The sequence below is a fragment of the Dreissena polymorpha genome, chromosome 16, assembly GCF_020536995.1.
Source record: "Dreissena polymorpha isolate Duluth1 chromosome 16, UMN_Dpol_1.0, whole genome shotgun sequence".
Lineage (NCBI taxonomy): Eukaryota > Metazoa > Mollusca > Bivalvia > Myida > Dreissenidae > Dreissena > Dreissena polymorpha.
Window position 1 is genome coordinate 4,309,618 of NC_068370.1, and position 16,674 is coordinate 4,326,291.

Consider the following 16,674-nt stretch of genomic DNA (forward strand, 5'->3'; position numbering starts at 1 on the left):
CAAAATACATTAACTTTTCTTATCGGTACTTAAGACAAAATGTAGTAGGAGTTATTTACTTCAACACCGTCAAAATGTAAACAAAGTCGCAGGTTCGCGAGCTATTTTGTAACACCTCGAGCTATTTTGTGACCTTCTAACGAAATGATTGCGTGTGTTACATCGCGAGCTATTTTGTCACTTTCTGACGAAATGAAAGCATAGATCTATATATACGCGACAGTGACTTTTAAATGCAATGTATCGGGATTAAAGCGATCAGAAAACTGAACGGTAAATTTCTTTTAACATGCCTTTATGTGTTTGCTTCGTAGGTTATATTAACTGCTTCAGAATCAGGGGAACGTCTCTTTTCCATTGTCTGAAATGTCTCTTTTCCATTGTCTGCAAAAAGGCAGTGAAACACCAAATTACGCAACATTTTTTTTTATTCAGCAAAACAGTTCAACGCTAAATAGTTTGTGCATGATGTTCAAAAGATTTAAGTTACATTTAAAAGCGAATACGTTTGTTCGTAATATGTACGGTACCGACGGACTAATACATTTAAAACAAAAAGTCTATTTTTTTAGTTCTTTCCTTCTAGAAGTCTAGCCACGGCGTGAGAAAATAATATTTCAAATTGCATTCGTTAGCACACCTCATCCTTTACCACTAAAGATTATTTTAAAATCGAATTATTGTTCTTGACTATAAATAGTCTATAGTCTTTACTAAAAGTCGAATATGGCCACAGTAAATAACACTGAAAATCGCACCATCTTTCATTTCTGAAAGTCGACTATGGCCACAGTAAATGGCTCTTAAAATGAGACCATCGTTCATTACTGCAAGTCGAATATGGCCACAGTAAATGACTCTTAAAATAACACCATCGTTCATTACTCAAAGTCGACTATGGCCACAGTAAAAATGACTCTTAAAATGACACCATCGTTCATTACTGCAAGTCGACTATGGCCACAGTAAATGACTCTTAAAATGACACCCATCGTTAATTACTACAAATCGACTATGGCCACAGTAAATGACTCTTAAAATGACACCCATCGTTCATTACTACAAGTCGACTATGGCCACAGTAAATGACTCTTAAAATGACACCATCGTTCATTACTGAAAGTCGACTATGGCCACAGTAAATGACTCTTAAAATCACACCATCGTTTATTTCTAAAGGTTGACTATGGCAACAGTAAATGACTCTTAAAATAACACCATCGTTCATTACTAAAAATCGACTATGGCCACGGTAAATGACTCTTATAATAACACCATCGTTCATTACTGAAAGTCGACTATGGTCACAGTAAATGACTCTTAAAATAAGACCATCGTTCATTACTGCAAGTCGACTATGGCCAAAGTAAATGACTCTTAAAATGACACCATCGTTCATTACTTCAATTCGACTATGGCCACAGTAAATGACTCATAAAATGACACCACCGTTCATTACTGGCAGTCGACTATGGCCACAGTAAATGATTATTAAAATGTCACCACTGCTCATTACTGCAAGTCGACTATGGCCACAGTAAATGACTCTTAAAATGAAACCATCGTTCATTACTGCAAGTCGACTATGGCCACAGTAAATGACTCTTAAAATGACACCATCGTTCATTACTTCAATTCGACTATGGCCACAGTAAATGACTCTTAAAATGACACCACCGTTCATTACTGGCAGTCGACTGTGGCCACAGTAAATGACTCTTAAAATGTCACTACTGCTCATTACTGCAAGTCGACTATGGCCACAGTAAATGACTCTTAAAATGACACCATCGTTCATTACTGAAAGTTGACTATGGCCACAGTATATGACACTTAAAATGACACCATTGTTCATTACTGGAAGTCGATTATGGCCGCAGTATATGACTCTTAAAATAAGACCATCGTTCATTACTGCAAGTCGACTATGGCCACCGTAAATTACTCTTTAAATGACACCATCGTTCATTACTGAAAGTTGACTATGGCCACAGTATATGACACTTAAAATGACACCATTGTTCATTACTGGAAGTCGACTATGGCCACAGTATATGACTCTTAAAATAAGACCATCGTTCATTACTGCAAGTCGACTATGGCCCCAGTAAATGACTCTTAAAATGACACCATCGTCCATTACTGCAAGTCGACTATGGCCACAGTAATTGACTCTTAAAATAAGACCATCATTCATTACTGCATGTCGACTATGGCCACAGTAAATGACTCTTAAAATGACACCATCGTTCATAACTAAAGGTCGACTATGGCCACAGTAAATGACTCTTAAAATGACACCATCGTTCAGTACTAAAAGTCGACTATGGCCACAGTAAATGACTCTTAAAATAACACCATCGTTCATTACTGAAAGTCAACTATGGCCACAGTAAATGACTCTTAAAATGAGACCATCGTTCATTACTGCAAATCGACTATGGCCACAGTAAATGACTCTTCAAATGACACCCATCGTTCATTACTTCAATTCGACTATGGTCACAGTAAATGAATCTTAAAATGACACCACCGTTCATAACTGGCAGTCGACTATGGCCACAGTAAATGACCCTTAAAATGTCACTACTGTTCATTACTGCAAGTCGACTATTGCCACAGTAAATGACTCTTAAAATGACACCATTGTTCATAACTGCAAGTCGACTATGGCGACAGTAAATGACTCTTAAAATGAAACCACCGTTCATAACTGGAAGTCGACTATTGCCACAGTAAATGACTCTTAAAATGACACCACTGTTCATTACTGCAAGTCGACTATGGCCACAGTAAATGACTCTTAAAATAAAACCATCGTTCATTACTGCAAGTCGACTATGGTCACAGTAAATGACTCTTAAAAAACACCATCGTTCATTACTGGAAGTCGCATATGGCCACAGTAAATGAATCTTAAAATGGAACCATCGTTCATTTCTGCAAATCGACTATGGCAACAGTTAATGACTCTTAAAATGACACCATCGTTCATTACTGGAGATCAACTATGGCCACAGTAAATGACTCTTAAAATAACACCATCGTTCATTACTCAAAGTCGACTATGGCCACAGTAAATGACTATTAAAATGACACCATCGTTCATTACTAAAAGTCGACTATGGCCACAGTAAATGACTCTTAAAATGACACCCATCGTTTATTATTACAAGTCGACTATGGCCACAGTAAATGACTCTTAAAATGACGCCATCGTTCATTACAGAAAGTCGACTATGGCCACAGTAAATGACTCTTAAAATGACACCATCCTTCATTACTAAATGTCGACTATGGCCACGGTAAATGACTCTTAAAATGACACCATCGTTCATTACTGCAAGTCGACTATAGCCACAGTAAATGACACTTAAAATGACACCATCGTTCATTACTGCAAGTCGACTATGGCCACAGTATATGACTCTTAAAATAAGACCATCATTCATTACTGCAAGTCGACTATGGCCACAGTAAATAACTCTTAAAATGAAACCACCGTTCATTACTAAAGGTCGACTATGGCCACAGTAAATGACTCTTAAAATGACACCATCGTTCAATACCAAAAGTCGACTATGGCCACAGTAAATGACTCTTAAAATAAGACCATCGTTCATTACTGCAAGTCGACTATGGCCACAGTAAATGACTCTTAAAATGACACCATCGTTCATTACTGCAAGTCGACTATTGCCACAGTAAATGACTCTTAAAATGGAACCATCGTTCATTACTGCAAGTCGACTATGGCAACAGTTAATGACTCTTAAAAAGACACCATCGTTCATTACTGGAGGTCAACTATGGCCACAGTAAATGACACTTAAAATAACACCATTGTTCTTTACTCAAAGTCGACTATGGCCACAGTAAATCACTATTAAAATGACACCATCGTTCATTACTAAAAGTCGACTATGGCCACAGTAAATGACTCTTAAAATGACACCCATCGTTTATTATTACAAGTCGACTATGGCCACAGTAAATGCCTCCTTAAATGACGCCATCGTTCATTACTGAAAGTCGACAACGGCCACAGTAAAAGACTCTTAAAATGACACCATCGTTCATTACTAAAGGTCGACTATGGCCACAGTAAATGACTCTAAAAAATGACACCATCGTTCATTACTAAAAGTCGACTATGGCCACAGTAAATGACTTAAAATGACACCCATCGTTCATTATTACAAGTCGACTATGGCCACAGTAAATGACTCTTAAAATGACGCCATCGTTCATTACTGAAAGTCGACTATGGCCACAGTAAATGACTCTTAAAATGACACCATCCTTCATTACTAAATGTCGACTATAGCCACAGTAAATGACTCTTAAAATGACATCATCGTTCATTACTGAAAGTCGACTATGGCCACAGTAAATGACACTTAAAATGACACCATCGTTCATTACTGCAAGTCGACAATGGCCACAGTATATGACTCTTAAAATAAGACCATCGTTCATTACTGCAAGTCGACTATGGCCACAGTAAATGACTCTTAAAATGAAACCACCGTTCATTACTAAAGGTCGACTATGGCCACAGTAAATTACTCTTAAAATGACACCATCGTTTAATACTAAAAGTCGACTATGGCCACAGTAAATGACTCTTAAAATAACACCATCGTTCATTACTGAAAGTCGACTATGGCCACAGTAAATGACTCTTAAAATGACACCATCGTTCATTACTGCAAGTCGACTATGACCACAGTAAATGACTTTTAAAATAACACCATCGTTCATTACTAAAGGTCGACTGTGGCCACAGTAAATGACTCTTAAAATGACACCATCGTTCAATACTAAAAGGCGACTATGGCCACAGTAAATGACTCTTAAATTGACACCATCGTTCCATACTAAAAGTCGACTATGGCCACAGTAAATGACTCTTAAAATAACACCATCGTTCATTACTGAAAGTCGGCTATGGCCACAGTAAATGACTCTTAAAATGACACCATCGTTTTTTACTGAAAGTCGACTATGGCCACAGTAAATGAATCTTAAAATGGAACCATCGTTCATTAATGCAAGTCGACTATGGCAACAGTTAATGACTCTTAAAATGACACCATCGTTCATTACTGGAGGTCAACTATGGCCACAGTAAATGACTCTTAAAATAACACCATCCTTCTTTACTCAAAGTCGACTATGGCCACAGTAAATGACTATTAAAATGACACCATCGTTCATTACTAAAAGTCGACTGTGGCCTCAGTAAATGACTCTTAAAATGACACCCATCGTTTATTATTACAAGTCGACTATGGCCACAGTAAATGCCTCCTAAAATGATGACATCGTTCATTACTGAAAGTCGACTATGGCCACAGTAAAAGACTCTTAAAATGACACCATCCTTCATTACTAAATGTCGACTATGGCCACAGTAAATGACTCTTAAAATGACACCATAGTTCATTACTGAAAGTCGACTATGGCCACAATAAATGACACTTAAAATGACACCATCGTTCATTACTGCAAGTCGACTATGGCCACAGTATATGACTCTTAAAATAAGACCATCGTTCATTACTGCAAGTCGACTATGGCCACAGTAAATTACTCTTAAAATGAAACCATCGTTCATTACTAAAAGTCGACTATGGCCACAGTAAATGACTCTTAAAATGACATACATCGTTTATTATTACAAGTCGACTATGGCCACAGTAAATGACTCTTAAAATGACGCCATCGTTCATTACTGAAAGTCGACTATGGCCGCAGTAAATGACTCTTAAAATGACACCATTGTTTAATACTATAAGTCGACTATGACCACAGTAAATGACTCTTAAAATAACACCATCGTTCATTACTAAATGTCGACTATGGCCACAGTAAATGACTCTTAAAATGACAACATCGTTCATTACTGCAAGTCGACTATGACCACAGTAAATGACTTTTAAAATAACACCATAGTTCATTACTAAAGGTCGACTATGGCCACAGTAAATGACTCTTAAAATGACACCATCGTTCAATACTAAATGTCGACTATGGCCATAGTAAATGACTCTTAAAATGACACCCTTTTTCCATACTAAAAGTCGACTATGGCCACAGTAAATGACTCTTAAAATGACACCATCGTTCATTACTGAAAGTCGACTATGGCCACAGTAAATGACTCTTAAAATGACACCATCATATTTTACTGAAAGTCGACTATGGCCACAGTAAATGACTCTTAAAATGACACCATCGTTCATTACTGCAAGTCGACTATGACCGCAGTAAATGACTCTTAAAATAACACCATCGTTCATTACTAAAGGTCACTATGGCCACAGTTAATGACTCTTAAAATGACACCATCGTTCAATACTAAAAGTCGACTATGGCCACAGTATATGACTCTTAAAATAAGACCATCGTTCATTACTGCAAGTCGACTATGACCACAGTAAATGACTCTTAAAATAAGACCATCGTTCATTACTAAAGGTCGACTATGGCCACAGTAAATGACTCTTAAAATGACACCATCGTTCAATACTAAAAGTCGACTATGGCCACAGTAAATGACTCTTAAAATAAGACCATCGTTCATTACTGCAAGTCGACTATGGCCACAGTAAAAGACTCTTAAAATGACACCATCGTTCATAACTAAAAGTCGACTATGGCCACAGTAAATGACTCTTAATATGACACCATCGTTCATTACTTCCAGTCGACTATGGCCACAGTAAATGACTCTTAAAATAACACCATCGTTCATTACTGAAATTCGACTATGGCCACAGTAAATTACTCTCAAAATAAGACCACCGTTCCTTACTGCAAGTCGACTATGGCCACAGTAAATGACTCTTCAAATGACACCCATCGTTCATTACTGCTATTCGACTATGGTCACAGTAAATGAATCTTAAAATGACACCACCGTTCATTACTAAAAGTTGACTATGGCCACAGTAAATGACTCTTAAAATGACACCATCGTTCATTACTGGAAGTCGACTATGGCCACAGTAAATGAATCTTAAAATTACACCATCGTTCATTACTGCAAGTCGACTATGGCCACAGTAAATGGCTCTTAAAATGACACCATCGTTCATTACTGAAAGTCGACTATGGCCACAGTAAATAACCCCAATTATCTATGTTTAAGCATTAATACGAAAAAGTGAATGAGATTTTGAATAAAGACAAAGGCGCTCTTATGCCATTATAAGCATTAATACAAAATTGTGAACGAGTTTTAGGCAAACCACATAGGCGCTCTTATCCGCCATATAGCCATTAATACGGAAATATGAACGAGATTTAGTCAATATACATAGGCGCTCTTTTCCCTTGATAAGCATTAATACGGAAATATGAACGACATTTTGTTAAAACAAATAGTCTCTTTTATCATCCATATAGGCAATAAATACGGAAATTAGAACGAGATTTAATGAAAAGACAGACGCGCTCTTATCCCATTATAAGCATTTATTCAAAAGACATAGTCGCTCTTATTCGCCATATAGCCATAAATACTGAAATATGAACGAGATTTAGTCATAAGACATAGGCGCTCGTATCAACCATATAGCCATAAATATAATACAATGTAAGAGTACTATATTTTACACTTGTATGTATAATGAATATTCCTGATTCACGTATGAGTTTGAGCGCTCATTAACCTGTTTAACCTGCCCAGTAGTTAACATTGACCGTTCCAAAGCGGTGACACCGGCTTTATTGTACTCTTTTTGTATTTTGTTTCGTTTTGTGCCGTTCTGTTTTGGCAATTCATCACCTGCCATGAATAAAGGACCACGTACGTATGTATAATACAGGGTAAGATCTTTGATCCCAAAAGGTACATGGTGCTGCTAGAAAGAAGCAGGGTGGCGATTCGGAACAGAAACTGACATATTCATATAATATCCAGGTATTTTATTAATCAAATATAAACATATTGTCATTAAGAAACAAATTACCTATGGAAAAACGTATGATTGCGTCACTATACACACGCACATACGTTTGCAAATGTTTTGCTAAGATTTGCAGTAGATTTACGCTTGTTGCAAGAAAGATATTTATTTTTGCATGCATTTATTATTGCATGTAGAATACGCATTTAATCCGAATGCGCCAACTCTTGTAAGTAGACAAAATGACACCTCCATTATGATGGCTTTTTACCCCTCTAAGACAGTGAAGGAATATTATTTTGGCGATGTCCGGAGGTGTTTATCAATAATTATTTATTAAATTTCATTAAACTTAATATGAATGTGTTCAATCATACTGCGGTGCACGCGTTATTAATTTATTGCCCCTTAATAGATTGAAATTCAGGAAGGTTGTACGTCCGGAGCTATTTCACAGTACCTATTTCACGAAACTTAAAACAAATATACATCATCATTCGCCGATATTGTTTCTGTGTGGTTCTCCGTCCTTCCACTTTCAATGTCCGGAGCTGTGTGACAGTAACTATTGCATGAAAGTCTATAAAACTTAAATGTCATCATACTGCAGTGGTGCACACTTGAGTTCTGTCCGGATCGATAACTCAACAGTTAACAGTAAACCGGTGTCTGTAATGCAACGATCCCACTTTTGTCCTTACACATCTTCCGACCGTACGGTGTTGTCAGCCATGTTGAACTTTTCTGCAGGATGTTAGCGTCTTTGTGTTCACCAGGCTTTACCTTTGAAATAGATTGCAACAAAATCCAATCTGGTACGACATATTGACTAGGATTCTCACACAGTTTTTGATTACCATGAAAGTTTTGACATTCGCTACAAGAAAACTTGCTTTTTAACATGAATATACATCTACTATCCAGAAAAATTTCTTACATGAAATTTCATGAGCACCTACAATTTCATCTGTAAAATTTATGTTCCGTGTTTTACTTACGTCTATCTGCTAGGGCGCTTGATCAATATTCTTTTATGCTCGAGCCTGCATTAAAAAACCCAAAATATTTGTGAAAATGAACTAAAAACACATCAAGTTACATAACAAGTCAAACTTTTAAAGTGTCAAAGGCTACGAAGACACTTATAAGTAATTGTTTTATTTCGATGATACGATAAACTTTTACTAATCATAAATTGCCTGTGACTAGTAATTGTATCAATGGCTTGGTTATGCTAAAACACGTTACAGATATCTCTTTAAACCATTTTGTAAAACGTAAATCCGAATGAAATTTCTATGACATTTATACGAAAAGAAAAACCTAATATGACTGCTATATTTTTTTACAAAACTGATCATTGTAGTATTAATGATATGGACAATACATACGGTGAGTTGTTGCCAGGCTATATGCTGTGAAAATACTTTTGGCCACCGTTCGTTGCAGAGCCTCTGTGGCCTCTTTATAACTACATCCAGTCGCGTGCAGTTTTATGATATGAAACAAACGATTATGAGAATATTTAACAAATTTTACATACATGTACTGTGAAATATTTTCTGTACGAATATGTAGTTTACTTTGACACCAAAGAAGAAAATAATTATTGTATGACATTCGAAACCGATATACTTTTTTCAATTAATTATATAACTTTAAATTTTTGCCTTTACTATTTATATTGTTCGGACTCGCCTTTAAAAAAACCGCGTAAAAAATAAAACGGGATTCTATGTCTATTGACAGTCTAACAGGCATGTTATATGGAGATATGGTACATTTTAAGAATTTGTTCTTCCCATTAACATTTAAAATATTTACATTTGACGAATTAAATTTACACAAACACAGCGCAAGTTTATACTTTCGTGAATAAAATGTGGTTGTGCACAAAATGAACAAAATGTTACGCACTCTTATAAATAAAATCATGTTTTGAAAACGTATATATTATTGTAAGATAATACTTGTTACAAAAAATAATCAAAGACCATACTCTTTACCTCTTGCATCATCACTGAACACGCTTCCTTGACGAGGACGGATTCTGTATACGATGAAACTAGTCTGTAATTTAATATAAAAATGGTATTGGTTTTAATTTTTATAAGTTTAAGTTTAGTTTTTAACAAATGTTGATGGCAGTCTCGATCGAGCACGACCTTAGATGTATATCTTTCCACATACTAATTTTTAACCTTTACAAAATCGGTCATATGCAATATTATGTTTATTTTTCACTTTCTAAATCCATTGTAAACGGCCCAATGATTATGTTATGGCTGACTGGAATAGTTCATGAAAAAAATCAATACTCAATAAAAAAAATATAATACGAAATACCTTTTGTTCTTCTTGTAAGCTGATTTCAGCTTTTCGTTAGCTACGAGCTTTACCAAAGGGTGGTTCCTGTAAATGTCGTCATTATTGACAGTTTAAGTAAGCAATCAATTTCCCATGTTTTGTGAAATTTGTATGAAATCAAAGAAAGGGAAAGTTTTACATTGTGTATGGTACCGTTTGTCAGGAGAAATTGTGAATAAGCGAATAACACATATTTTTTCTTTACAATCGAACCTCGACTTTTATCGTTGATTGATTCAAAATATTTCGGCTCTTATCCTAAATATAAAGTGGTTATATAAATAAGGGAACACATATAGCTTTCAATATAATTGGTATTTTGAATGCCAAGCGCTTATGCAATATACAGTTGCCATTGCTAGGCATTGTACTGTACTAAGTGCCTGTTCGTAATGCAACCGGATCATTGCGATACTTTGGTCTTTACGAATTTCTCATATAGAGTTTATCTATTTCGTTCGGATCTCATAGAATTCGAAGTAGCTATTGACTTTGGACAAGTAACAGACGCATCAAGACCAATTCCACAACACCGTCACACATAGGTTTCGGTGGCAAGACCGAGTTCGAATACTACGCCGTTTACAAAGCTTTTCTGCTGTTAAAGTCAGTTTTTGTAAGCATTAACGCACATTTTGAATAAGCTTAGTATATCAGTGCATTGAATTTAATTGCAGAAAAGCTACCTTATTTATGACAATTACAACTTACCCGTTTTCTGAAAAGGTATCTTGGATGTTTTTCTCCACGACAGTCAGTGCCTGAATTACATGAGGAAAAAACTGATAAAAAAGAACCAAATGATTATAGCATGTACACTGTTTCAAGAGTATGACAATATGTTAATGAAATTGTGCATTAATATTTGAATATGATAATCAATAGGCATGCAACGGAGAGTAATGTATGAATTAATACCTCTAACGTGAAAACGCAAAATCCATATCCGATGGAACTTTTTGGTGCCGCGTCTACGTTTGTAATAAATTTGCAATGGTTAAGCAACCACAAAACGTCACTGAAATATATATAAAAAAAGATCGGAATGAAATGGCGATAGAACTTCGACCAAATTCCTATGAACTTATGTGATCCAATGAAGAGTAAAATATATATGACTTTCTTTTACATTATTGTAACCACTAGAACATGTAGAAATCCTATGAAACCATTGCTCACCTGTCTTCCACCGTCGATGTGACAATGGAAAATCACGTTTTGTATGCCACAGGGACCTAGATAGCATTTAATGTTGCCATAGTCGACTTGCAGTAATGAACTGTGATGACATTTTAAGAGTCATTTACTGTGGCCATAGTCGACTTGCAGTAATGAACAGTGGTGACATTTTAAGAGTCATTTACTGTGGCCATAGTCGACTTGCAGTAATGAACAGTGGTGACATTTTACGAGTCATTTACTGTGGCCATAGTCGACTTCCAGTAATAAAAAAGGGTGTCATTTTAAAAGTCATTTACTGTGGCCATAGTCGACTTGCAGTAATGAACGATGGTGTCATTTTAAGAGTCATTTACTGTGGCCATAGTCGACTTGCAGAAATGAACAGAGGTGACATTTTAAGAGTCATTTACTGTGGCCATAGTCGACTTGCAGTAATGTACGATGGTGTCATTTTAAGAGTCATTTACTGTGGCCATAGTCGAATTGCAGTAATGAACGATGGTGTTATTTAATGAGTCATTTACTGTGGCCATAGTCGACTTTTAGTAATGAACGATGGTGTCATTTTAAGAGTCTTTTACTGTGGCCATAGTCGACTAGCAGTTATGAACGATGGTGTCATTTTAAGAATCATTTACTGTGGCCATAGTCGACTTGCAGTAATGAACAGTGGTGACATTTTAAGAGTCATTTACTGTGGCCATAGTCGACGTTTAGTAATGAACGATGGTGTTATTTTAAGAGTCATTTACTGTAGCCATAGTCGAATTGCAGTAATGAACGATGGTGTCATTTTAAGAGTCATTTACTGTGGCCATAGTCGACTTTAAGTAATGAACGATGGTGTCATTTTAAGAGTCTTTTACTGCGGTCATAGTTGACTAGCAGTAATGAACGATGGTGTCATTTAAAGAATCATTTACTGTGGCCATATTCGACTTGCAGTAATGAACAGTGGTAACATTTTAAGAGTCATTTACTGTGGCCATAGTCGACTTGCAGTAATGTACAATAGTGTCATTTTAAGAGTCATTTACTGTGGCCATAGTCGACTTGCAGTAATGTACAATGGTGTCATTTTAAGAGTCATTTACTGTGGCCATAGTCGAATTGCAGTAATGAACGATGGTGTTATTTTATGAGTCATTTACTGTGGCCATAGTCGACTTTTAGTAATGAACGATGGTGTCATTTTAAGAGTCTTTTACTGTGGCCATAGTCGACTAGCAGTTATGAACGATGGTGTCATTTTAAGAATCATTTACTGTGGCCATAGTCGACTTGCAGTAATGAACAGTGGTGACATTTTAAGAGTCATTTACTGTGGCCATAGTCGACGTTTAGTAATGAACGATGGTGTTATTTTAAGAGTCATTTACTGTAGCCATAGTCGAATTGCAGTAATGAACAGTGGTGACATTTTAAGAGTCATTTACTGTGGCCATAGTCGACTTCCAGTAATGAACGGTGGTGTCATTTTAAGAGTCATTAACTGTGGCCATACTCGAATTGCAGTAATGAACGATGGTGTAGTTTTAAGAGTAATTTACTGTGGCCATAGTCGACTTTCAGTAATGAACGATTGTGTCATTTTAAGAGTCATTTACTGTGGCCATAGTCGACTTTTAGTAATGAACGATGGTGTCATTTTAAAAGGCATTTACTGTGGCCATAGTCGACTTGCAGTGATGAACAGTGGTGACATTTTAAGAGTCATTTATTGTGGCCATAGTCGACTTGCAGTAATGAACAGTGGTGACATTTTGAGAGTCATCTACTGTAGCCATAGTCGACTTTAGAAATGAACGATAGTGTTATTTTAAGTCATTTACTGTGGCCATAGTCGACTTTCAGTAATGTACGATGGTGTCATTTTAAGAGGCATTTACTGTGGCCATAGTCAAATAGCAGTAATGAACGATGGTGTCATTTTAAGAGTCATTTACTGTGGCCATAGTCGACTTGCAGTAATGAACAGTGGTGACATTTTAAGAGTCATTTACTGTGGCCATAGTCGACTTGCAGTAAATTACGATGGTGTCATTTTAAGAGCCATTTACTGTGGCCATAGTCGACTTGCAGTAATGAACAGTGGTGACATTTTAAGAGTCATTTACTGTGGCCATAGTCGACTTTCAGTAATGAACGATAGTGTTATTTTAAGAGTCATTTATTATGGCCATAGTCGACTTTTAGTAATGAACGATGGTGTCATTTTAAGGGCCATTTACTGTGGCCATAGTCTACTTTTAGTAATAAACGACGGTGTTATTTTAAGAGTCATTTACTGTGGCCATAGTCGACTTGCAGTAATGAACAGTGGTGACATTTAAAGAGTCATTTACTGTGGCAATTGTCGACTTGCAGTAATGAACGATGGTGTAGTAATGAACGATGGTGTCATTTTAAGAGTCATTTACTGTGGTCATAGTCGACTTTCAGTAACAAACGATGGTGTCATTTTAAGAGTCATTTACTGTGGCAATAGTCGAATTGCAGTAATGAACAGTGGTGACATTTTAAGAGTCATTTACTGTGGCCATAGTCGACTTCCAGTAATGAACGGTGGTGTCATTTTAAGAGTCATTTACTGTGGCCATAGTCGACTTGCCGTTATGAATGATGGTCCCATTTTGAGAGTCATTTACTGTGGCCATAGTCGAATTTCAGTAACGAACGATGGTGTTATTTTAAGAGTCATTTACTGTGGCCATAGTTGACTGGAAGTAATGAACGATGGTGTCATTTTAAGAGTCATGTACTGTGGCCATAGTCGACTTTTAGTAATGAACGATGGTGTCATTTTAAGAGTCTTTTACTGTGGCCATAGTCGACTTGCAGTAATGAACGATGGTGTCATTTAAAGAGTCATTTACTGTGGCCATAGTCGACTTGCAGTAATGTACGATGGTGTCATTTTAAGAGGCATTTACTGTGGCCATAGTCGACTAGCAGTAATGAACGATGGTGTCATTTTAAGAGTCATTTACTGTGGCCATAGTCGACTTTTATTAATGAACGATGGTGTTATTTTAAGAGTCATTTACTGTGGCCATAGTCGAATTTCAGTAATGAACGATGGTGTCATTTTAAGAGTCATTTACTGTGGCCTTTGTCGACTTTAAGTAATGAACGATGGTGTCATTTTAAGAGTCTTTTACTGCGGCCATAGTTGACTAGTTGTAATGAACGATGGTGTCATTTTAAGAGACATTTACTGTGGCCATAGTCGACTTGCAGTAATGAACAGTGGTGACATTTTAAGAGTCATTTACTGTGGCCATATTCGACTTGCAGTAATGTACGATGGTGTCATTTTAAGAGTCATTTACTGTGGCCATATTCGACATGCAGTAATGAACAGTGCTGACATTTTAAGAGTAATTTACTGTGGCCATAGTCGACTTTCAGTGATGAACGATGGTTTCGTTTTAAGAGTCATTTACTGTGGCCATAGTCGACTTTTAGAAATGAACGATGGTGTTATTTTAAGAGTCATTTACTGTGGCCATGGTCGACTTGCAGTAATGAACAATGGTGTCATTTAAAGAGTCATTTACTGTGGCCATAGTCGACTTGCAGTAATGTACGATGGTGTCATTTTAAGAGGCATTTACTGTGGCTATAGTCGACTAGCAGTAATGAACGATGGTGTCATTTTAAGAGTCATTTACTGTGGCCATAGTCGACTTGAAGTTATGAAAAATGGTGTCTTTTTAAGAGTCATTTACCGTGGCCTTAGTCGACTTGCAGTAATGAACGATGGGGACATTTTAAGAGCCATTTGCTGTGGCCATAGTCGACTTTCAGTAATGAACGATGGTGTCATTTTAAGAGTGATTAACTGTGGCCATAGTCTACTTGCAGTAATGAACAATTGTGTCATTTTAAGAGTCATTTGCTGTGGTCATAGTCGACTTTCATTAATGAACAGTGGTGACATTTTTAGAGTAATTTACTGTAGCTATATTTGACTTGCAGTAACGAAAAATTGTTTCATTTTCAGAGTCATTCACTGTGGCCATAGTCGACTTGAAGAAATGAGCAATGTTGTCATTTTAATAGTTATTTACTGTGGCCTTAGTCGACTTGCAGTAGCGCTCATCACATGCACGCGCACTATCATGTTGCCTGTTTATATATTTATTATCGATGTACATTAAACTTATAAACCATACGTGTAGTTTATTTATTTATTAAGTACACCATACACATCCATATTTGACCATTGCAGATAGAAGACTAGTACCAGTACATATAATTTCATTCGTATTTAAGAATGAAATTTATGTTATTACTATTTACTTTTTATCTTTTAGTCCTCGGACGTCTTTCTAAAACTAAATGTTTTATAACCGGTCTTTCTCTTCCATAACCGGTCTTTCTCGTTTATGGCCATACAACTATTTTCCATAGCCGAAACAGCCAATCGAAACAGGGGACGAAACAGCCAATGGAATCAGGAAAATGGAAAAGAGTGTTTCCCCAGAATCAGAGTTAGCTTTACAAATGCCCAATTTAAGGAAAGACTTATCGTGAGTTATTTCATTGTTAAAACTAGTTTGTAGATAAATTAATTATTTGATTATGGAAAGCTTGCAGTGTCAGTGTTTAACAAAGCATAATGACATTATTAATGTTCCGAAGCTCATTAATTTTTACAAGAATTCCGCATTCATATATAAAATAAACGGAAGTACGCCATTATCTATATTTTAGATACTGTCTATAAATAGATTGAGCATGGAAGTAAATCGAAAGTACACTTAGCGAAAGAAGTATAGCAACGTAAAATGAATTTCTGATGTATTGTTTGAATTTCTCCCTTTGTCCGAATTAATACGGATTGACCCTAGTTATTTAAATTATAGTATTTACATGCTATATTCTATATTGACTTGCCTATTGTGCACACGGTTAAGTGGATCTTTAGTTCTGCGATACAAGATGGTATTTCAAAGACCAATTTACGATTTTTAAACTTGACGTACACTTGTTTAAAAAAATAACAGAAATGTATCGTAGTGTCGAAATTGTAACCCTGTTAACGAACATAGTTCAATTTTGTACAATGCATGTACAACTGGACTTGTCATTCAACTGAAGAATTTAGAGGAGTGTGATCGCCTTTGTATAGTATAATTCGGTAATACGTACTAAACATAAAATTCAACTTATGCCAATAAGTATGTTCTTTGTCTATACTAAC

General features: G+C 36.3%; 1 protein-coding gene across 4 annotated transcripts in view; it reads left to right on the plus strand.

The window, feature by feature from the left end:
* The window catches only part of LOC127862613 (steroid 17-alpha-hydroxylase/17,20 lyase-like), a 111,502-nt gene that overhangs the window by 81,197 nt on the left and 13,631 nt on the right, over window positions 1–16,674 (plus strand). The window contains exon 1 of one of the 4 annotated variants that reach the window (XM_052401817.1): window positions 82–273. The exons of 2 other annotated variants lie outside the window; for them this stretch is intronic. Coding sequence is in view for 1 of the 2 variants with exons in the window: in XM_052401815.1 (XP_052257775.1) it covers window positions 15,857–16,000 (144 nt within the window). In the remaining variant the exon portion in view is untranslated. Of the gene's footprint in view, window positions 1–81; window positions 274–15,841; window positions 16,001–16,674 lie in introns of those variants that run through there. One more of the 4 variants, XM_052401815.1, reaches the window with a different exon arrangement.